Consider the following 23,894-nt stretch of genomic DNA (forward strand, 5'->3'; position numbering starts at 1 on the left):
GCTGAAGTGACACAAATGTTTAGTGTACTTATTACTTGGTACTAATTGTAACTAATGTATAGAAATTCTGTTTAAAGTAAAAGGTGAACAGTTGATAGCATGAAGTTAAATTTCACTATTAAAGAAGTATTTATATACTAGTAATAACTTCAAGTTACTGAATTATGTTAAAGATTAGCAGAACAAGTTATTTATATTATACAAATGTAATGCTTGCATAGTAGGTGCTCCATACATAATTTCTTTGTTTTAATAGGATCAAGACTATTCTTACCATCGAATAATTTGGAGAGATGTTAATGGTGATGGCCTTTCAGATGCTGTGACTGCTCGTTTCCACACTGGACTCTTAGGTATGCTTCAGTTTCCTTTGAAACATTGGCATTTGTTTCAATAGTATAAATTAGAATATTACTTTAGTACTGCTGGCTGGTACTTACTTTCAGGAAGCAAAATGTATGGTACTGCCAATAGGCACACTACTAGTTTTCAGAACTAATTATTCCATTTTCAGGGAGGACTAAGGGGTGTGTTGAGTTAAAAAAAAAATTACGCCTCTTGGACCCGAATATGAGAGACACTCACCTGTACTGAGGAAGAGTGTACACAAATATCTTTAGTACCCAAAACTACTTAGTGTTTCCATTGTACCTTTATATGCGCTACTTAATACACTTTGCTTCCCGGGGATAGGTAATGACCAGCAATTCTGTCTCATAGTTTATTAGTTTTATCTGTCACATTTTCCTTTGTTAATATTACTAGAGCTTCTGATTATAATTATAATCATTTATTGTTTTTCAATTTACCACAATTCTGTTCAATTACAATGCTTCAGGCAGTGTAACAAAACAGTTCCTGTGGCTTGAGAATCCAGGTAACAGTCAGTTGGAAGGATGGACTCAGCATATGATAAACGAAGATGGAGCTGATATACATTTTCAGATTGAGCAATTGCCAGTTGGTGGAACAGCCTATGATGTCCAGCTCAATGGTGAATTCTGGAATGAAAAGGTCACAATATACTATGGAACTGACAATGCAAATTTCTGGCAAAACCCTTCTGTGGTTAGTATAGGACCTCTTTATGCTCACATTTAATGGTAGTTTACTTGTACAAAACATAAGTTTACTTACTCATGACCTGTATATTAGACTAAATATTTGTAATGTAAATGGATAGATAAAAAATCTACTCACCGAGCGATGGCAGGAGAATACACACACAAAAAGATTTAATATTTACAAGTTTCGGAGCCAGTGGCTCCCTCTTGTGGCAGAACAGTTAAAGGGGAAGGAAGGGGGGGTGAAGAAGGACTGGAGAGATTTAGGAAAAGGGGTAAAGTTCAGAAAAGTCACCAGAACCCTGGGTTGGGGAGACTTACTGGATAGGATGAGAAGGAAAGACTAATTACTTTCTCTGTCTTGCAATGGAAATTACAAATTGTATCATAAGATAGACCAGAATCTTATATTGATGTTGTTGAATGTGTGGAAGTGTGAAAATTTATTTTCATAAAATGCACGTCACTCCTCCACTGGAACTAGCGTAAAATGTGAATCACCCAAAAACTTACTAAGTCAACTTTGTGGACAAAATGATATCTAACATTGGCTTCTCCATTTTCTCATCAGTCTTCAGTACAGATCCTGCCTCTCACCATCTCTCTTTCATATGTGGAAGCTAGCCACTATCATGATACCCAAATGAAAGAGCTGCCATGTCTTCTAGAAGCGTGTCTTTCCAATACTGTCTGCTTACCTGTTTCTCTTCTGCCTCTTGCCCATTCTCCAATATATTTGTTCCTCCATCCACTCAAATTGAGAACAGTACTCATTCCAGCCAAACTGCAGCAACAGAACAAAGAGAAGAGAGGCCTGCTGAGAACTTAAGTTTACGATATGAGCAGTGGTCTCTAACTATTTATATCTTCCTTCTTTGTGAATTTGCTGTATTTTCCGTGTGTGGTGAGTGGTTATCTGTTCTCAAAAGCTATCAGTAACTATTTTGTAGTTTCTTAATAAGAAACTGGAAATACTATGGCTAAAACATTTGAATGCTGGGTGTGCAATACAACCCAAGGTGACGTTTTCTCAATGCTATGTGCACCTCCCAGGTGTCCCAGCAGTCAATGACTGCATCTACTGCAAAATACTGCAAGGGCACTTTGCAGATCTCCTGAATTGGTGTGCATATGTTAGATATATTTGCACAAAACAGCAAGTCACTGGTGAATGAACTGTGTAAGTAATAAAGGGCCATTAATTTACAAATACCTGAATCATAGTTACTCTGTTACTTATTTTAACGATAAAATTTGCAAGGCTTCTAATGTATATGATATAACTGTTTGTTGCAGTTACAAGAAGTGGTTGTAGATGATACAATCGGTCAACCTTTTGATTTATATTACTGGGATATTAACCTTGATGGTGTAAAAGAAATAATTGTTACTGCCTATAATGGCAGCTATGGAAATGTTTTTGCTTATACAGTACCAGAAGACTTCAGGTGAGTTAATAATAATTACTCTGGTGGTACTCAGCATTATGAGCACTACACATTAAGTACTAGGAGGTTATGATTAAACTGCAGCTACTCATGTAGGCACAGCGTTTGCTGCAATTATCATATGGCATTGAAACTTTGTAGATATCATATGTGTTAATATGAAACTGATTACAACAGGAAAATATTAGTTCCAATTTTGGCCACCAGGTGCGTATCTATCTCTCTACACTATTTGTATGATGGTTTTACACCCACACTGCAATATGACAAGCCATAACATGATTGAACAATATGGCTATCAAGAAGAGAGGCAATGTGCTATTAATGAAACTGATTACAACAGGAAAATATTAGTTCCAATTTTGGCCACCAGGTGCGTATCTATCTCTCTACACTATTTGTATGATGGTTTGACACCCACACTGCAATATGACAAGCCATAACATGTAATCAGTTTATGAGGATGGCAGCAATTACAGTGCTGCATCGAGAGAGTATTGCTAACTCAACAGTCTTAGGGGAGGCCCAGTGTCATTAAATGGTTTAAAGAAAATGATAATGGAATTCAAAAACATGGGTGAGTGTGGTGTGGCATCTGAAAGAGGAAGGTGTCCTATCACTGTGGAAGTTATTGAGAAGTTTGCTGTTGCTGTAATTACCCATGCAGCATGTGTCCTGAGTAGTGCTAGTGTTCAAATGGTTCAAATGGCTCTGAGCACTGTGGGACTGAACATCTGTGGTCATCAGTCCCCTAGAACTTAGAACTACTTAAACCTAACTAACCTAAGGACATTACACACATCCATGCCCGAGGCAGGATTCGAACCTGTGACTGCTAGTGTTCATGCAGTGTCATGAGAATTGTCCATCCCATGGTCAACAGTACAGAAAGTTTTGTGGTCTATTTTACACTGATACCTTTACAAGATCCAGACAGTGTAGCAATTGAAACCTCATGATCCATGGCAGTGTTCTGAATTTGCTCTTTGGTTTCTGGCATGGACTGATGTTGAAGACATGTAGCTGGGTAATATTTTGTGGAGTGATGAGGCACATTTTACACTACAGGATGCAGTGAATACACAGAACTGTCAAATTTGGGGTTAAGCTGCATGTTGTGTATGAAGAGCCATTGCACTCACCATATGTGACTGTGGTATGGATTGATAAACACCTTTATTCTCAGTCCATTCTTCTTTGAAGAGAATACACCCAGAGGTCCTATGAGGTATATTGTGACATCTGCACATTATCAAGACCTCCTTGTACAGCATGTGTTTTCTGCTTTGGAAGAGAGCAGCTGTATAGAAACCACTGTTTTCATGCAATATGGGGCACCACCTCATGTCAAATGCCCATTGAAAGATCTGCTTAATGTAACCTTCCATGAATATGTTAACTCCAGAGGTTTTCCTACAAGATCACCTGATCTCAATCCATGTGCCTTTTGGCCCTGTAGATATCTAAAAGAACACATTTACGAGGAATGTGTTCAGTCTGTACCTCAAGTGTAGGCCAATATGCAGGAACATGTTGTTCAGGTCCCACCAGAACTGTTGCAAGCAACTGTTGATCATGTCATTATATGGATGCAGCATCTTGTCAATGGCTTCAGTGCTCATACTGAACAAATTGTATAGTGGCATTAGTAATAAAATCAACATTATGCATTTCTCATTTGTTACCTTTTCTGCCCACATCCGACTCCTAATCCATTACATGTGGGAACACTTCAGTATGTCTTTCTTGCATTCACAGCACCAGAGTTGAATTTGGTGACCAAAATTGAAATTAATACTTTTCCAGTGTAAATTGGTCCCACATTAATGCGTTAGAATATCTACCAAATTTCATTGGCATGTGATAATTGCAGCTAACACTGGCTCTCTGTGAGTAGCAGCACTTTAATTATAACCACCCAGTAGTATAGTAAAAAAAACAAACTGGTGTGCATGTCTTACACCCTGTCTTTGCTATGGTTCTTTTTTTTTAATAAATATGCATAGGCATAAATGGTCATTTCATTTTACTCCACACCCCAGTAGGCATGACCCAGGCAGATGACAAACTGTACTAGCATTCTTCATTTTCATCTGTCTTATTCTGTAGCTTGAGAAAACCATAAAATTATGATACAATATTACTGCCCAACACTTACATCTACACCTGCTTCCATGCTCTGCAAATTACTGGGATGTGCATGGCTGAGGATATGTCCAACTGTATCAGCTGTCAGGGCTTTTTCCCATTACATTCATCTATGGGGCACTGGAAAACTGATTCTTTACACACCTGTGAGCATGCTGCAGTTAATCTAACCTTGTCCTCATGATCCCTATGGGAACAATATATGGAGGGTGGGGGGATTAGTAGATTCCTAGAGCCATCATTTAAAGCTGGCCCTTGAAACTTTTTGGCAGACTTTCTCTGGATAGTTTCCATCTTCCCTCAAAGAGGCTGCCTTTTCAGATCTTTCAACATCTCTGTGACACTCTCCTATGGGTCAAACAAAACTGTGACCATTCATGCTGACCTCTGTAAATGTTCAGTATCCCCTATTAGTCCTATTTGGTACGGGTCCCACATGTGAGCAACATTCTAGAACTGGTCACATAAGTGATTTGTAAGTAATCTCCTTTGTAGACTGATTGCACTTCCCCTGTACTCTACCAATAAACTGAAGTCTACCACCTGCTTCACTTATGACTGAGCTGATGTGATTGTCCCATTTCATGTCCCTGTTAAATGTTACACTCAGGTATTTGTATGAGTCTATCGATTCCAGCTGTGACTCACCAATATTATTTTCATATCCCTCCATTTATCCGCAACTTTGCGCACCACCTCTGTAACAACTGACATGCTTGCTCTCAAATAACAACTTTCAATCTCACTAAGTTAAAAAAAATCCCTCCTTGACCTTGCACTGGCCTTTATATATATAGACAAATGACAGCTGGTAACTACTTCAGTTTAGCTGCAATGTGAATTTATCTTGATTTACAATGATTCCATTAACATACCTCAGCTTCAGACAGTCAGAGTAGATTAGATTAGATTAGATTAATACTTGTTCCATAGATCATGAATACGACACTTTGTAATGATGTGGAACGTGTCAGGTTAATAAAAGATGTCTGTACAAGATATTACATTACACAAAATATTGCATGACACTAATGTTTAAGTTGTTGTTGTTTTTTTTTAAATTTATATCTAAAAATTCAGCCAACTATCTTTAGTTCACAAGAAGTTGTTAAAAACTTAAGAAAATCTTCAATAAGTTACTAATACAATGGCAAAAGTTGCTTTGTTGTAATATTATTTTTGTGGAGTAAATATTACAGAGAATTAATGTGTTCCTTTTGTGACTGAGCATTCAGACTGTTACTGTATAAGGAACAAATCATACATGATGTTACCAAACAGGTCTCATTCAGCAGTTATTACTGTGGATCAGAAAAAGTGGCTATGAAATTATAAATTTTTGAATATCTCATTCACTGGATCTTTTAATAGAGTGCTTTGCACTACAAAAATATTATAAAGCACCCATGTAGTTGCTGGTATATGTTCCTCATAAGAAAAATACCAAACACTGTAATTTTCAGTCCATCATACAGTAGCATGTTAAGAGGTACAAAAATCTATCTATGTAACTATTAACTGATTTATTGCTTTCTTAAACTAATATGGTGAGGAACACAAGTATATGCCAGAAGCAGGTTTTGGGAGTAGGTAGCAATGAAGTAACAGTGAACAACAGAATCACTTTCATCATAGCTTACTATAAGGGGCGACAACAAAATTTCCATTTGAAGGCCATACAGTCCACACCTTCTATGGCAACAGGCAAAATCATCATGAGCTTTGACACAATGAGCCCACTGATGCACCAGGTTGAAGATAGCTGTTTGGTAAAACACTATGTCCTGCTGCATAAAGATGTCCATAGCTACTTGCTGGACATGCTTATCTGACAGGAATCATCCACCATCGAAGGCCATATTTAAGGAACTGAAGGCATTCTAATCATGTGGGACATATCAGGACTATAGGATGGGTCCTAGAGTGCCTCCCACTTTATGTGACATGACTTCTGCTTTATGACATTTGGGATTTGGGAACATGCATTATCATGAAGCAGCAGCATCCAGCACAGAACTATACATACCATTCCACTGTCGTGCTTTTCGACAGACATGCTCCTCCACAAAAATTCTTCATTCTCCAATGGATGTCTACCAATGTTGTCCTTTAGCAGCCAAGAAAAGAACAACAGCACATTGGTCCCATTTGAATGCATTAGGTAATAATGTTGCCAAAGTTCACATTTCTGTATCTACTACACATGCACTGGAAAGACATGAATGCCACACTAATCCCTGCTACATCGCAACAATGCCCTCAAATGGAAACTTTTCGATTGTTCTTTATAAACTCACTTTGAAAACTAACAACAGTCATGTAATTCTTATGGAAAAAAGAAATTATAACACCTCTGTGGTTTTATCCTTATAGGAACCAGTTTTCTAAGAAGCTTCCAAACCAGAAATTGGAGATCTCTATATTTTTCTGCAATCACTGTATTCAGTTAATGTTGTTGATGACAAAACTCAAGTGACAAAATTCATGACTGCTAGCATGCCAGAAATATTCAGTACAGGACCAGGCAGGTGGTTCAAGTAACACAGCATTTGTTAGCATTTTGATGTTGCATTCAGTGCAGGTGTCCACATTAGGTGATAACAAGCCAGTGCTCAAACCAGTACGTAGAAAACTCTTCTAGAAGTGAAAGAGTTACTAATTGATGGTACTGTTTTTGTTAGCAAGTATTAAACATTCCCCATCAGGCTAAAATATTTAAATATAAACATGCTATAGTGACACCCATTCACAAAAGTGAAGACAAATGATGTGTAGTTACTGGTACTGATAAGCCTCTCTCTCCAGCTAGTTTTTCATAAAATTGTTGGGGACATTATGATCCTTCTATCTTCATATCTGAAAGTTTATAAGTTTTTGGAGTTCCAATCAATTTGTCATTTTCTGTTTCATGAAATTTTGACTACTTCACTAGTTGTTGAATGCTGACTTCATTGTTCACTCTTTTGACTCCTACCAAACTGCAAAGTACACATTGGTCACTACCAGTTGACTGCTTCCTGGTGTCGATAACTAATGAAACAGTCAATAAAAATTCAAATCTAAGATAAAGCTTTGCAGAAGCATAAAAAAGTTTAATTGATGAAAATGTTACAAGAGAGACCATAAGAATGATTAGACAAATATGTAAAGAACATAAGTATTACATGAGACTAATATAGCCACCCCAGACTAATATAGCCAACATTGTGATGCAGGTGCCAAATTTCTGGGACAGTGGAATACGGAAAACAATTGAGATTAGAGTGGTGGATAATACAATCAACAGGGACAGAAGTTTTAAATTAAGTAAAGTGTGGGGTCTAACACTCAGTTAACTTAAATCGCATCAGCAAACATCTCAATGCTCTCCTTTGCTCATAGATAAAAGGCTTTTTAATGAAGGGTTTTGTGTGACAGGTTGTAGTCCAAAGAGCAAGTCCCAAAATCTCTCCTCAACACCTGGTGAAGACAACAAGGAAAATTGTTGAAATATTGTGAAAGAGCCAATGTCAGCTTGACTGTAACTTATCCCCCACACAGTTCGTGGTGCTTTGCAGAGTACAGAAGTAGATGCAAACACAAAATCTCTTACACCAATTGGGGACATGCACTTCACTCTGATTTGCAGTGTATGTATCTAAACCTAATAGGATTACTGACAGTATTACATACAATGATATGATGACTTAATTGTTGTTCGGATTTTGTATAGGGTGCTCTACAGAAAGGACACTAGTATAATGTGCACTGGGAAAGTATGTTATTTTCATATATCACCTAACATGTTAGAGATGACAGAAAAATACAGAAAATATTATTCCTAGAAGATGCAGTTAACTAGCCGTCTACACAAACAAATAACAAACTTTAAAAATAACTAATTACTATTATCTCAATAACAGACATAGGTCTAACACCAATCCCAGAATGGAGAAATATTATATACTAGATCTAAATACTCAAAGCTTCAATCTTGAGCTATAACATGCCTTGATTTTCTTATCTACAGATGCACCTATATCTACATATATACTCCACAAACCAACTTGTGGTGTGTCACTTGTCCCCTTAATTGTTTGTCAGGAATGTCCTGCAAGAGGAATAATAAAATGGAAATGCCATGTGGCTAGGGCCTCCCATCGGGTAGACCATTTGCCTGGTGCAAGTCTTTCGAGTTAACGCCACTTCAGTGACTTACATGTTGATGGGGATGAAATGATGATGATAAGAACAACACAACACCCAGTCCCTGAGTGGAGAAAATCTCTGACCCAGCTGGGAATCAAACCCAGACCATTAGGTATGACATCCCGTTGCACTGACCACTAAGCTACCATGGGTGGACAGAGGAATACTAGCTGATGTGAACTCAATCTCTCTAAACTCTTTCAGTCACAAAAAATAAACATATAGAGGTAATTGTCAAATGATAGTACAAACATTTTGATCTAGAACCACAACTTGACACAACAAGATGCAATTAAAATCATGACTAAATTTCCAAGGCATCTTAATTGATGAGCAATTCATGTTGTATGAACATGCTGACCAGCCAATGAAAATTGTAGTATTATAATACTTCGAGCTATAAAGGTTTCCTTGCTGTATCAAATGGCAAGTAAAACTGTGATAAATATTAAGTTTCTCTCTGTCTCTCTCATTTTTACGCACAAAATATTTTTCATGTATGCTTTTCTTTTTATGGCACATTACTTACCTATGTTAAGGTCTGCTTCTTTACTATGTAAAGTTTCATCATTTCTCAGAACAGGAACATTTGAGAGACACACACTTGCTGAAGGATTTGAGGCTAATTTCATTCTGGGAGGTCAGTCTATGACACCTGGTGCTGCGCACTTGTTTTACATCTCTGACGAACATGAGCAGTCAGGGTAAGTGTGATTATTATTTTATTAGTTTTGTATCATTTCATCATTTACATCTCTGGTCAAAAAACGTTTGCTCATTTCATGGCACTCAGAGCAAAAAAACATTTTCTCACTGACCATATTTGCTCTCCATAGACAGACTAGTAATCAGAAAATTTTAGCATTTTACCTTTCTCTATTTTCATTTTATGTCATTTTAAGGTTTGGTAGTTTTGACATTTTTAACACTGCGATGAGACAAAATGACGCTTTCTAACATCTGAAAAATAAATTACAATAGTTTAATTTATCATCCATTGCATGTAAAATTTGGTGGTCATATACTCTGAAGTATAGGGTTTGTAAACAAAATTATCTAGTACCTTTTATGTGAACTCATCAAGGAAAGAAAAGAGTAAATATTTATATTATTGTGTTTTATCTTGTAAAAAACTTGGTTTAGCATTATAGTGGATATCACTTAAAGACAGTATGATAGTATGCAAAATATTTTTTCAAAAATTCTCCTCAAAATGTGAGCTGTTACTCAGTAAAATGAGTTAGTATGGTTTTTCACTCCTTTATATTTACTGCTATATAAGAAATTTTAGGACAGTTGTTTATTTTGGTGTGTCTCAAAATCTGTTATTGTTCCAATATTTGTAAAGACAGTTTCTTATAATTTTATATTTTCAATTTTATTATTCATTTTAATAAATAATATTTTGTTTACAACCTAAGGAATAAGTAGCAATATAAATTATATAGTCACAACAAAAAACAACAAATATTTGTATGTTGGTATCCATGTTTTCTGGTGTACAAAATCTTTAATATTTCTTACATGGAAGTGCTCACTTTTGAAATTATGTGCACTTAATGAGGACTGTAAAAAAGAATATGCAAAAGTTAAAATTCAAAAACTGGCAGAAAATGTAAAAAGTTGCATTAGATGTTGAAGTGCAGAAAATGATACAGCATTAGTAAATACTGGAGCTGTTGAAATAGACTTACTGCTCTATATCATAAGGAACAATATACACCAATATACAGAGAATAAAAAAAATCACCTGCTGACTGGCTCTGCATCACTGAACTGTTCCTGATAATAAATTCAGAGTGCTTTTGAAATTTCTGACTATACAGTGCACTGAATCTTTTTAGCGAATAGAGTTTCTTGGCAGAACCTAGCCTGACAAGAGGAATGAAGCTGAAACCTGAAGTATATGATTTAGTAATGAATTTTTGTGATAATAATAAACTGTTTAGAGTTTCACCAGGTGAGGAGGATTTGGTACACAGAGGGAGAACATTTTGGAAGAAAACAGTTGATTTGATGAAATTTACACTAAATACGCAGTCCACAAAAAAATGAAGCACCCAGAAGATGTGGTAGGATGTCAATGTAAATTTGTACATGTACACACCATTGGCAGGACTGTAAATGATTTGAATTGCAGCTCTCTGTGAGAAGTACAACAGCCACCAGAGTGCATTAATGTTGTTCATGTTTAGTGCTGTTACCTGGACTGATAGGGCATACTTATGGAAGACTGTGTTATGATCACCTGGCACAGTTTGAGGGGCACAGTGGGTCTCAATTTAGCCAGTTGACTGAATCATGCATTGTCCAGATTTATGGGGCATTTGGATATGTTGGCGAAGATAGGAACATGAGGTCAGGCATATTTGCTGTCAAGGTTCCAGTAGATCACATTTAACCACCACAAGGGAGGACTGCTGTACTGTGCACCAAGCACATTGTAACTGCTTTACACCTGTGCCTGCCATCCAACAACAGCCAGTGGACTCCCTGCAATATTCTATGTCATCCTGAACCATTAGTCAGAGACTCAGCCAGACTAGGAAATTAATATTGCATTCATAGGCTTCCATTTGCACCACAACACAAACAACTGCACATTGTGTTCAGTGATGAATCACTGTTCTGCACCATCCCAGATGACCATCATCGGCAAGTATGGTAGCTACCTGGGAATACGTCCCATTCTTACAGTGTTTTGGAGAGGCAAAGAGATGTTACTTCTGGGATCATTGTGTGGAGCACCATTTGCGTATGACTTCAGGTAGTGATTGAGGAAACTTTGAGAGCACAGCAGTACATAATGGACATCCTGTGTCCTCATGTGTTACCTCTCATGCAACAATATCATGGTGCCATTTTTTTGACAGGACAGTACTAGTCCACACATGGCACCTGTCTTCATGAATTGTCTGTCTGATGTTGAGGTACTCAAGTGGCAAGCAAGATCTCTAGATCTGTCTTTGATAGAACACGTGTGGAACCAGCTCTGATGTCAATGCCTTTCCAGAACTGATATCCAGGTTATCAAGGACCAGTTGCAACAGTTGTGGACAATCTTGCCTCAGAAGAGGACACAATGGTTTTATCACACTCTTCCCAACTGAATCGGTTCATACATTCAGGGCACTGGGGATGCAACGTCATACTGATAAGTGCTGTCGTACTGCCATGTTCTCAGTAAATCTGATTTGATTTTATAATCACTGAAATGGCATCTGTACTCTCTCAACCCATGAAGTTTTATTGCATATCCTCCTCTCCTTCTGCATTCTTCACTTTTATGCCTGGCACTTTTTATGCCCCAAATCATGCATTTTATCACATGGTAATGAAATGAAATGACCATATGACACTGATGGCCAGGAGTCCCCCCACAGGGGGAAGTTTGGCTGCTGAGTTGGATGTCTTTTCAGTTGATTCCTCATTGGGCAACTTGTGTGTCACAGAGATGTACTCTGGTTAGGGAAAAGTGTTGCCATTTTAAATTACTTTAACTTTATCAGTGTGGTTAAAAAAGTAAATAAATTAGAAGTTATGTTACCATCATCATTCTTTTTTTTTAAACTGCTCTTGGTTAAGCCAGTTTGTTTTATAAGTTTAATTATTTAAAATTTCAATTTTGTCATAAGTATTTGGACCAGAGTGCATGACATTGCCTGTTGCCATTTGTTCCTTAGTTTTTAAACAAGTATTATTTATTAAAATGGATAATAACATTGAAAGCAATGAAAATTTTTTTTTAAATATTAAAATATGCAAAAATGACAGATTGTGTAAGATGAACAATAAAAAATTGATCTAAAAATTCCAGTGTAGCAGGAAATATACTTTCAAGGAGTGAAAACCTAACTAAATTTTATTTTTCCACATGATAGCTCTTGATTTGAGGTTTATTTTGGGGAAAAGAAGGGGGATTACTGCACTGTCTTTATGTGATATTCAATGCAATGCTGAACCAAGGTTTTCAGAAAGTAAAAGACAAAAATATAAGTATACAAATTTACCTGCCTTGGTCAATTGACTTCAAGGTATTTGGTAATTATGTTTACAATCCTTAGAGTACATGAACACTAGCACAGAATAGATGATAAATGTAAAGATTGTAATTTATTTTCAAGTGTTAGTAAGTGTAATTTTGCGTCATTGTGGTGTCAAACATGTCAGAACTTCTGAGCTTTAAAATGTCATAAATGAAAATGGAGAGATAAGATGCTAAAATTTGGTATGGTTACTTATTTCTAAGGAGAGCAAATAAGACAAATTTCATCCAATTCTGAGATAGTGGGTGAGATGGCTTGGTTGACTTGACATAGAATGTCCCTTTTGTGGTTATCACTGTGTGTCTGTTTCCTGTCACTTAAAAAATGTAAATTATTCTTTTTCTATATTTGATTATTCTTGCATTTTTGGCTACAGGTTGTAATCTTGTCCTTCCACTCATCACCATTAAATTTTTGTCTCTTCATTACTTTAATAAGCTTCCAGAGGTGTACTATATACAAAAAACTATTCATACTTATTTTGATTTTCTCATTGTTGGCTACAGACACATGTAAAGGTAGATTCTTGAGACTGTAATTTTTTTTTAACGTAGTGGGTTTCAGTTGCTCTGATAACTGATGAAGTAAACTCTGTTTCTATGGTTTTTTTTATTTTATTTGACCTATTCTTCTATGTCACACTGTCTTTACAGTTTCCACTTCAATAAAAACTATAATTACATTGTTAGTGCTAAAATTAAAAACATGTCTCATTTCATCAGAGGCATGCACACTACCACTTACATTCTGCGGTACTAACAATATTCTAAAGAGTTTACAAAACAACAGAGTTTACAGACTTTCTTGAGAAAAGAAGAATCTTCACCAAGTTATATCATTATTTTGTTAGTGAATCCAGAAACAAATTTAAAAATTAGTGTTAGATTGTGCAATTAATATAATGAATTTTAAGTATGCCAGATATTTTGTAATTTCAAATATTTCAAAAGAATAAGTAATTTTAGCTGTATTGATTGTAACAAATTAATTTCTTTTTATACATTTTAGCCTTAAATATAAAACCTTGTATACAATATATATACAGGATGTTTCAAAAATGACTGGTGTATTTGAAACGGCAATAAAAACTAAACGAGCAGCGATAGAAATACACATTATCTCAGCTGTTTAACTAAATGAATTTCATTTGATTTTGTATACAAGGTTTATATATATATATATACAGGGTGTTTCAAAAATGACCGGTATATTTGAAACGGCAATAAAAACTAAACGAGCAGCGATAGAAATACACCGTTTGTTGCAATATGCTTGGGACAACAGTACATTTTCAGGCGAACAAACTTTCGAAATTACAGTAGTTACAATTTTCAACAACAGATGGCGCTGCAAGTGATGTGAAAGATATAGAAGACAACGCAGTCTGTGGGTGCGCCATTCTGTACGTCGTCTTTCTGCTGTAAGCGTGTGCTGTTCACAACGTGCAAGTGTGCTGTAGACAACATGGTTTATTCCTTATAACAGAGGATTTTTCTGGTGTTGGAATTCCACCGTCTAGAACACAGTGTTGTTGCAACAAGACGAAGTTTTCAACGGAGGTTTAATGTAACCAAAGGACCGAAAAGCGATACAATAAAGGATCTGTTTGAAAAATTTCAACGGACTGGGAACGTGACGGATGAACGTGCTGGAAAGGTAGGGCGACAGCGTACGGCAACCACAGAGGGCAACGCGCAGCTAGTGCAGCAGCTGATCCAACAGCGGCCTCGGGTTTCCGTTCGCCATGTTGCAGCTGCGGTCCAAATGACGCCAACGTCCACGTATCGTCTCATGCGCCAGCGTTTACACCTCTATCCATACAAAATTCAAACGCGGCAACCCCTCAGCGCCACTACCATTGCTGCACGAGAGACATTCGCTAACGATATAGTGCACAGGATTGATGACGGCGATATGCATTTGGTTTACTGACGAAGCTTATTTTTACCTGGACGGCTTCGTCAATAAACAGAACTGGTGCATATGGGGAACCGAAAAGCCCCATGTTGCAGTCCCATCGTCCCTGCATCCTCAAAAAGTACTGGTCTGGGCCGCCATTTCTTCCAAAGGAATCATTGGCCCATTTTTCAGATCCGAAACGATTACTGCATCACGCTATCTGGACATTCTTCGTGAATTTGTGGCAGTACAAACTGCCTTAGACGACACTGCGAACACCTCGTGGTTTATGCAAGATGGTGCCCGGCCACATCGCACGGCCAACGTCTTTAATTTCCTGAATGAATATTTCGATGATCGTGTGATTGCTTTGGGCTATCCGAAACATACAGGAGGCGGCAGTGGATTGGCCTCCCTATTCGCCAGACATGAACCCCTGTGACTTCTTTCTGTGGGGACACTTGAAAGACCAGGTGTACCGCCAGAATCCAGAAACAATTGAACAGCTGAAGCAGTACAACTCATCTGCATGTGAAGCCATTCCGCCAGACACGTTGTCAAAGGTTTCGGGTAATTTCATTCAGAGACTACGCCATATTATTGCTACGCATGGTGGATATGTGGAAAATATCGTACTATAGAGTTTCCCAGACCGCAGCGCCATCTGTTGTTGAAAATTGTAACTACTGTAATTTCGAAAGTTTGTCTGCCTGAAAATGTACTGTTGTCCCAAGCATATTGCAACAAACGGTGTATTTCTATCGCTGCTCGTTTAGTTTTTATTGCCGTTTCAAATATACCGGTCATTTTTGAAACACCCTGTGTATATATATATATATATATATATATATATATATATATATATATATATATATATATATATATATATATATATATATATATATATATATATATAGTTATAATAGAGGGAAACATTCCACGTAGGAAATATATATCTAAAAACAAAGATGATGTGACTTACCAAATGAAAGTGCTGGCAGGTCGACAGACACACAAACAAACACAAACATACACACAAAATTCAAGCTTTCGCAACAAACTGTTGCCTCATCAGGAAAGAGGGAAGGAGAGGGAAAGACGAAAGGAAGTGGGTTTTAAGGGAGAGGGTAAGGAGTCATTCCAATCCCGGGAGCGGAAAGACTTACCTTAGGGGGAAAAAAGGACGGGTATACACTCGCACACACACACATATCCATCCACACATATACAGACACAAGCAGACATATTTAAAGACAAAGAGTTTGGGCAGAGATGTCAGTCGAGGCAGAAGTGCAGAGGCAAAGATGTTGTTGAATGACAGGCGAATGAGTGGCGGCAACTTGAAATTAGCGGAGATTGAGGCCTGGTGGATAACGGGAAGAGAGGATATATTGAAGAGCAAGTTCCCATCTCCGGAGTTCGGATAGGTTGGTGTTAGTGGGAAGTATCCAGATAACCCGGACGGTGTAACACTGTGCCAAGATGTGCTGGCCGTGCACCAAGGCATGTTTAGCCACAGGGTGATCCTCATTACCAACAAACACTGTCTGCCTGTGTCCATTCATGCGAATGGACAGTTTGTTGCTGGTCATTCCCACATAGAATGCATCACAGTGTAGGCAGGTCAGTTGGTAGATCACGTGGGTGCTTTCACACGTGGCTCTGCCTTTGATCGTGTACACCTTCCGGGTTACAGGACTGGAGTAGGTGGTGGTGGGAGGGTGCATGGGACAGGTTTTACACTGGGGGCGGTTACAAGGGTAGGAGCCAGAGGGTAGGGAAGGTGGTTTGGGGATTTCATAGGGATGAACTAACAGGTTACGAAGGTTAGGTGGATGGCGGAAAGACACTCTTGGTGGAGTGGGGAGGATTTCATGAAGGATGGATCTCATTTCTGGGCAGGATTTTAGGAAGTCATATCCCTGCTGGAGAGCCACATTCAGAATCTGATCCAGTCCCGGAAAGTATCCTGTCACAAGTGGGGCACTTTTGTGGTTCTTCTGTGGGAGGTTCTGGGTTTGAGAGGATGAGGAAGTTGCTCTGGTTATTTGCTTCTGTACCAGGTCGGGAGGGTAGTTGCGGGATGCGAAAGCTGTTGTCAGGTTGTTGGTGTAATGCTTCAGGGATTCCGGACTGGAGCAGATTCGTTTGCCACGAAGACCTAGGCTGTAGGGAAGGGACCGTTTGATGTGGAATGGGTGGCAGCTGTCGTAATGGAGGTACTGTTGCTTGTTGGTGGGTTTGATGTGGACGGACGTGTGAAGCTGGCCATTGGACAGGTGGAGGTCAACATCAAGGAAAGTGGCACGGGTACCAGGATGGCCCCTTCGTACGCCAACCTATTCATGGGTCGCTTAGAGGAAGCCTTCTTGGTTACCCAGGCCTGTCAACCCAAAGTTTGGTACAGATTTATTGATGACATCTTCATGATCTGGACTCACAGTGAAGAAGAACTCCAGAATTTCCTCTCCAACCTCAACTCCTTTGGTTCCATCAGATTCACCTGGTCCTACTCCAAATCCCATGCCACTTTCCTTGATGTTGACCTCCACCTGTCCAATGGCCAGCTTCACACGTCCGTCCACATCAAACCCACCAACAAGCAACAGTACCTCCATTACGACAGCTGCCACCCATTCCACATCAAACGGTCCCTTCCCTACAGCCTAGGTCTTCGTGGCAAACGAATCTGCTCCAGTCCGGAATCCCTGAAGCATTACACCAACAACCTGACAACAGCTTTCGCATCCCGCAACTACCCTCCCGACCTGGTACAGAAGCAAATAACCAGAGCAACTTCCTCATCCTCTCAAACCCAGAACCTCCCACAGAAGAACCACAAAAGTGCCCCACTTGTGACAGGATACTTTCCGGGACTGGATCAGATTCTGAATGTGGCTCTCCAGCAGGGATATGACTTCCTAAAATCCTGCCCAGAAATGAGATCCATCCTTCATGAAATCCTCCCCACTCCACCAAGAGTGTCTTTCCGCCGTCCACCTAACCTTCGTAACCTGTTAGTTCATCCCTATGAAATCCCCAAACCACCTTCCCTACCCTCTGGCTCCTACCCTTGTAACCGCCCCCAGTGTAAAACCTGTCCCATGCACCCTCCCACCACCACCTACTCCAGTCCTGTAACCCGGAGGGTGTACACGATCAAAGGCAGAGCCACGTGTGAAAGCACCCACGTGATCTACCAACTGACCTGCCTACACTGTGATGCATTCTATGTGGGAATGACCAGCAACAAACTGTCCATTCGCATGAATGGACACAGGCAGACAGTGTTTGTTGGTAATGAGGATCACCCTGTGGCTAAACATGCCTTGGTGCACGGCCAGCACATCTTGGCGCAGTGTTACACCGTCCGGGTTATCTGGATACTTCCCACTAACACCAACCTATCCGAACTCCGGAGATGGGAACTTGCTCTTCAATGTATCCTCTCTTCCCGTTATCCACCAGGCCTCAATCTCCGCTAATTTCAAGTTGCCGCCACTCATACCTCACCTGTCATTCAACAACATCTTTGCCTCTGCACTTCTGCCTCGACTGACATCTCTGCCCAAACTCTTTGTCTTTAAATATGTCTGCTTGTGTCTGTATATGTGTGGATGGATATGTGTGTGTGTGCGAGTGTATATCCGTCCTTTTTCCCCCTAAGGTAAGTCTTTCCGCTCCCGGGATTGGAATGACTCCTTACCCTCTCCCTTAAAACCCACTTCCTTTCGTCTTTCCCTCTCCTTCCCTTTTTCCTGATGAGGCAACAGTTTGTTGCGAAAGCTTGAATTTTGTGTGTATGTTTGTGTTTGTTTGTGTGTCTGTCGACCTGCCAGCACTTTCATTTGGTAAGTCACATCATCTTTGTTTATATATATATATATATATATATATATATATATAAAAAAACAAACCTTGTATACAAAATCAAATGAAATTCATTTAGTTAAACAGCTGAGATAATGTTCACCTATACAAGAATTGAAAGTATACTTGGTATTGACTATTTTTATAAGAAAAAAAAAATGTTAGTGGAGGGTGTCCTATTACAATGTATTACTTCGTTCTTATTTTTAATACTTTTAAAGCAATCAGTTAATAATGTAAAAGTCAAAAGTGTTGTAGTACAGAATATTCATCAGTTGTTATTTATGATCTTGTGCCTCCTCAGAAAGGGTAATAAAATATATTTTTGTAAACGTCATTTCAGTCAAAGGGAAATGCTACAAGAGTCACAAAGTGTTGTTAGAGCTCTGTTGCCTCCAGATAGATATTCCTTATTTTATTTGTTACACAATACGACATAATGGTCAGTTACACTTCCATCTAACTCTTTTGGGTCCTGAGAAACTGTGGATATATTCTATCCAACATGCATTCGTCAAAATTACAATGAGATCTGCAAAGATCTTTCTTGTGAAAAAGGGCAAAGATTCACAGTAGTAGACCTTGTAAATACCTATATGTTGGAACGTGGGGAGGGGGGGGGGGGGGTAAATAGCAGTTCCAGAAACATATCTCCTTTTTAAAATTGTGTGGGTGGAAACTATCATTGAAAAATTTAAAGCCATTTTACTGAACTGATGCACTGAATATTAAACAACAATTTTTTTAAATGAATTGTTCCCATTTATTCAAGTACAATGATGTTCCTTGCTAGTTTCTTCACCATTATGAGTAGTATTTTAACTTGAGAGCTCCAGACATAAGGTTGTTCAAAATGACATATGATCAGAATACTTATTTTCAGAGGTGAACATGTATTATTGTTCTTTAACTGTAGGACCTCATAAGCTAGCTGACATTGCAAACCAAACATATACTAAGTGTCTGAGGTAAATAACATCTGATAGAGTGAAGTAACTTTTGACTTGCCATTTGGATTATTCTTTAAAAAATATTGGCTGTTAATGTAATAATACTATGAAATGGAAAGTTGCTACTCACCATATAGCAAAGATGCTGAGTCATAGATAGGCACAACAAAAAGACTGTCACAAATAAACACACACACACACACACACACACACACACACACACAACTCTCATTAACTTTGTGACAGTCTTTTTTGTTGTGGCTATTGGCAACTCAGCATCTCTGCTATATGGTAAGTAGCAACTTTCCTTTTCATAATAATGTTACATTCCATCCTGAATTTTCCATTGTTTGATTTTTGCCTGTTTATGACTTTAGAGCATTTGGCACGTAGCAGACACCGAACAAGAATTTTTGTTGAATTTAAAACATGGTAGAATTTTAACATAGATAACCGTAGTTATGTTTGATAAGGCTTGATGATTATGCCCTTCCCATTCTTACATTAAATTGTTAAATTGTAAAGAAGATAGCATCCTTTGGTAATTTGGCCTGTCAGTCAGTCAGAGATCACAAAAGAGTTTCAAAGTGAATTGTAGGGGATGGATAGTGTGTTTTGAACAAATAAAAGTAAAACAAGGGTATTACAATGCATTTAAATTAAGCCAGACAGTACTGAAGAAATTAGATTTGGAAATGAGATGCTGAAAGTACATGAAATAAGGCCATTTGGACCTCCTGAGAAAATGAGTCACCTCTGTGATTTATAATCTAATGTTCATCGTAGTAGACATGTTTTACTGTATGGGTAAAAAAAGTCTGATTATGGAAAAAGAATAGATGACATATAAAGTAGATGGCTAACAGCAAGTAAAGCTTTCCTGAAAAAGAAAAAAAAATGTTTTTACATCAAATTTAAGTATTAGGAAGTCTTTTCTGAACATATTTGTTTTCCATGAAGCCTTGAGAAATCAGGTAATATATAACTGGCCCGTAATTTGGTACATCTTATTTTTTCCCTTTCTTGAATAATTCTTCAAGCAACTAGGGGAAGCTGCAGTTGACAGTGGACTGTTCTGCAAATGGAACTGTGGTGGTGTAGTAATGTTATCACATTTCTTAATAACATAATCTGTGGTGACATCTACATCGATACTCTGCAAATCACATTTAAGTGCCTGGCAGAGGGTTCATCAAACCACCTTCACAATTCTCTATTATTCCAATCTCGTATAGCGCACTGAATGAACAAGCACCGAGGAGTCAAGCAGTGTATTGCTCCCTCCTACGTACATCTCGCGAAGAGACCATGAGGATAAAATTAGAGAGATTAGAGGCCACACAGAGGCATACCAACAATCTTTCTTTCCACAAACAATACAAGACTGGAATAGAAGGGAGAACTGATAGATGTACTCAAAGTACCCTCCACCACACACCATCAGGTGGCTTGCGGGGTATGGATGTTGATGTAGATGTAGATGTAGATGTAGATATCTTCCTGTACGAGCTCTGATTTCCCTTATTTTATCAAGGTGATCGTTTCTCCCTATGTAGGTCAGTATCAACAAAATATTTTCACATTCGGTGGAGAAAGTTGGTGATTGGAATTTTGTGAGAAGATTCTGTCGCAAGGAAAAACGCCTTTCTTTTAATGATGTCCAGCCCAAATCCTGTATCATTTCTGTGACACTCTCTCCCACATTTTGTGATAACATAAAACATGCTGCCCTTCTTTGAAATTTTTCGATGTACTCCATCTGGTGAGGGTCCAACACCGCACAGTAGTATTCTAAAAGAGGACAGACAAGCATAGTGTAGGCAATCTCCTTAGTAAATCTGTTACATTTTCTAAGTGTCCTGCCACTACAACACAGTTTTTGGTTAGCCTTCCCCACAACATTTTCTGTGTGTTCCTTTCAATTTAAGTTGTTCGTAATTGTAATACCTAGGAATTTAGTTGAATTTATGGCTTTTAGATTTGACTGATTTATTGTGTAACTGAAGTTTAACAAATTCCTTTTAGCACTCATGTAGATGACCTCACACTTTTCGTTATTAAGGGTCAACTGCCAATTTTCGCACTATTCAAATATCTTTCCTAAATCGTTTTGAAATTTGTTTTGAGGTTCTGATGACTTTATTAGTCTTTAAACGACAGTGTCATCTGCAAACAACCTAAGATGGCTTCTCAGATTGTCTCCCAAATCGTTTATATAGATAAGGAACAGCAATGGGCCTATAACACTACCTTGAGGAACACCATAAATCACTTCTGTTTTACTCAATGACTTTCCGTCAATTACTATGAACTCTGACCTCTCTGACAAGAAATCACAAATCCAGTCACATAACTGAGATGATATTCCATAAGCATGCAATTTAACTACAAGCCGCTTTTATGGAACGGTGTCTAAAGCCTTTCAGAAATCCAGAAATATGGAATCGATTTGAAATCCCTTGTCAATAGCACTCAACACTTCATGTGAATAAAGAGCTAGTTGTATTTCACAGGAACAAAGCTCTCTAAACCCATGTTGACTGTGTGTCAATAGACAGTTTTCTTCAAGGTAATTCATAATGTTTGAACACAATATATGTTCTAAAATTGTGCTGCATGTCAATGTTAACAATATGGGCCTGTAATTAAGTGGATTACTCCTACTACCTTTCTTGAATATTGGTGTGACCTGTGCAACTTTCCAGTCTTTGGGTACGGATCTTTCATCGAGTGAACGGTTGTATATGATTGTTAAGTATGGAGCTAATGCATCAGCATACTCCGAAAGGAACCTAATTGGTATACAGTCTGGACCAGAAGCCTTGCTTTTATTATGTGATTTAAGTTGCTTCACTACTCTGGGGATATTTACTTCTATGTTACTCATGTTGGCAGCTGTTCTCAATTCAAATACTGGAATATTTACTTAGTCTTCTTTTGTGGAGGCATTTCGAAAGGTTGTGTTTAGTAACTCTGCCTTGGCAGCACTGTCTTCGATAGTATCTCCATTGTATTCCACAGAGAAGGCACTGATTGTTTCTTGCCATTAACATACTTCACATACAACTGTCTATGCCTGTAAAATATTGTGATTTTTAATTACTTAATGTATTCCTTATTCCCTTATTAGCTGGAAGAAGAAAGAGACAGTTTCTGTCCATTGTGCCCGCTTGCTATGCCCTAGAAATAATGGACAGAAACTGTCTCTACTTTAAATATAGAAGGTGAAGAGGTAGTACAAGAACTATGCTGCACAGCTAGTGAATAAACTTTAGCTGCTTTTCACTCCTTGATATTACCTTTTAATAGCTTGTGAAAAACCTGATTCATTGACTAATTTGTCTTCGTAAACCTGTACACTATTAGAAATGTATTATTCAGTAGTTTATTTTAATATCCCGTGATTTGGAATGTATTATGTTATATACTTAGTATTAATAGTTAATTTCTTTCATAACTGTAAATTATATGGTTTGATTATGCTTGTACCAATATGCAAAAAACCAGCAGTGTTACAAAATAGGCTAATAACTCAATGCCTAGATTGCAAAAATAACTGATGAAACAATAGAAAATAAGGTATGGCAAAGAAAAAGTCAGAACATATCTGAATGGTTTTGATTTTTATGATGAAGTTGTACTTTTGCTTCTAGTACAGATAAATTTCAACACCATATAGAAAGACTAAATAGAGCAAGTCTAAAAGTAGGTCTATCCATGTAAATCGGTTACAGTATGACTAAAATGATGTATTTGATTAAGTTCATAATAATGGTTGTGGGGCTTAGCTTTATGGCACCAAAAGAATGCACAGGGCAGATTTAGCTATGAGAGTAGGCAGATATTTAGGAGTAAGCAAGTCAGAAAACTTTTTTATGGGTCATTTGAGTCTAAAAACTTTACCGCAGTGTTTAGAATTACTGATTTCTTGTTTTCATGATTTGATCATTAACTGGTTCAACTTCACCATGATGGAAGAAATATCTGCTTGCAGAGTGAGTTCAGTGGATAGTTCTAGGATTTGAATTTATTCCTTAGGTTGCTGAAATATTGGATGAGAGAGTAAATTTCAGAGAATACAGGAGTTCCCTAATGGTGTAGGCTTTAAGAGAGAGAATTCTTAATGTCATTAATTTAGGAGTAAAAGTAAAAACTTAGCAAATAGTAGAGGCTTTGAGTCATTGATAAGCACTTAAAACAGACTGAAAACTTAGTTCTGCAGTTCCGCATGTAGATGGGGGTTGGGGGATGAGAGGCTGTGTTAGGTGACATTTGTGACAG

At 38.0% G+C, this 23,894-nt stretch overlaps 1 protein-coding gene across 2 annotated transcripts in view; it reads left to right on the forward strand.

The window, feature by feature from the left end:
- Nucleotides 1-23,894, forward strand: part of LOC124596225 — a 45,247-nt gene that overhangs the window by 11,528 nt on the left and 9,825 nt on the right. For both annotated transcript variants that reach the window (XM_047135281.1, XM_047135282.1), the window contains exons 4-7: nucleotides 257-353; nucleotides 839-1,068; nucleotides 2,361-2,512; nucleotides 9,427-9,552. In XM_047135281.1, coding sequence (XP_046991237.1) covers nucleotides 257-353; nucleotides 839-1,068; nucleotides 2,361-2,512; nucleotides 9,427-9,552 — 605 coding nt within the window. The remainder of the gene's footprint in view (nucleotides 1-256; nucleotides 354-838; nucleotides 1,069-2,360; nucleotides 2,513-9,426; nucleotides 9,553-23,894) is intronic.

This window comes from Schistocerca americana, chromosome 2 (genome assembly GCF_021461395.2).
Source record: "Schistocerca americana isolate TAMUIC-IGC-003095 chromosome 2, iqSchAmer2.1, whole genome shotgun sequence".
In the NCBI taxonomy this organism is placed as follows: domain Eukaryota; kingdom Metazoa; phylum Arthropoda; class Insecta; order Orthoptera; family Acrididae; genus Schistocerca; species Schistocerca americana.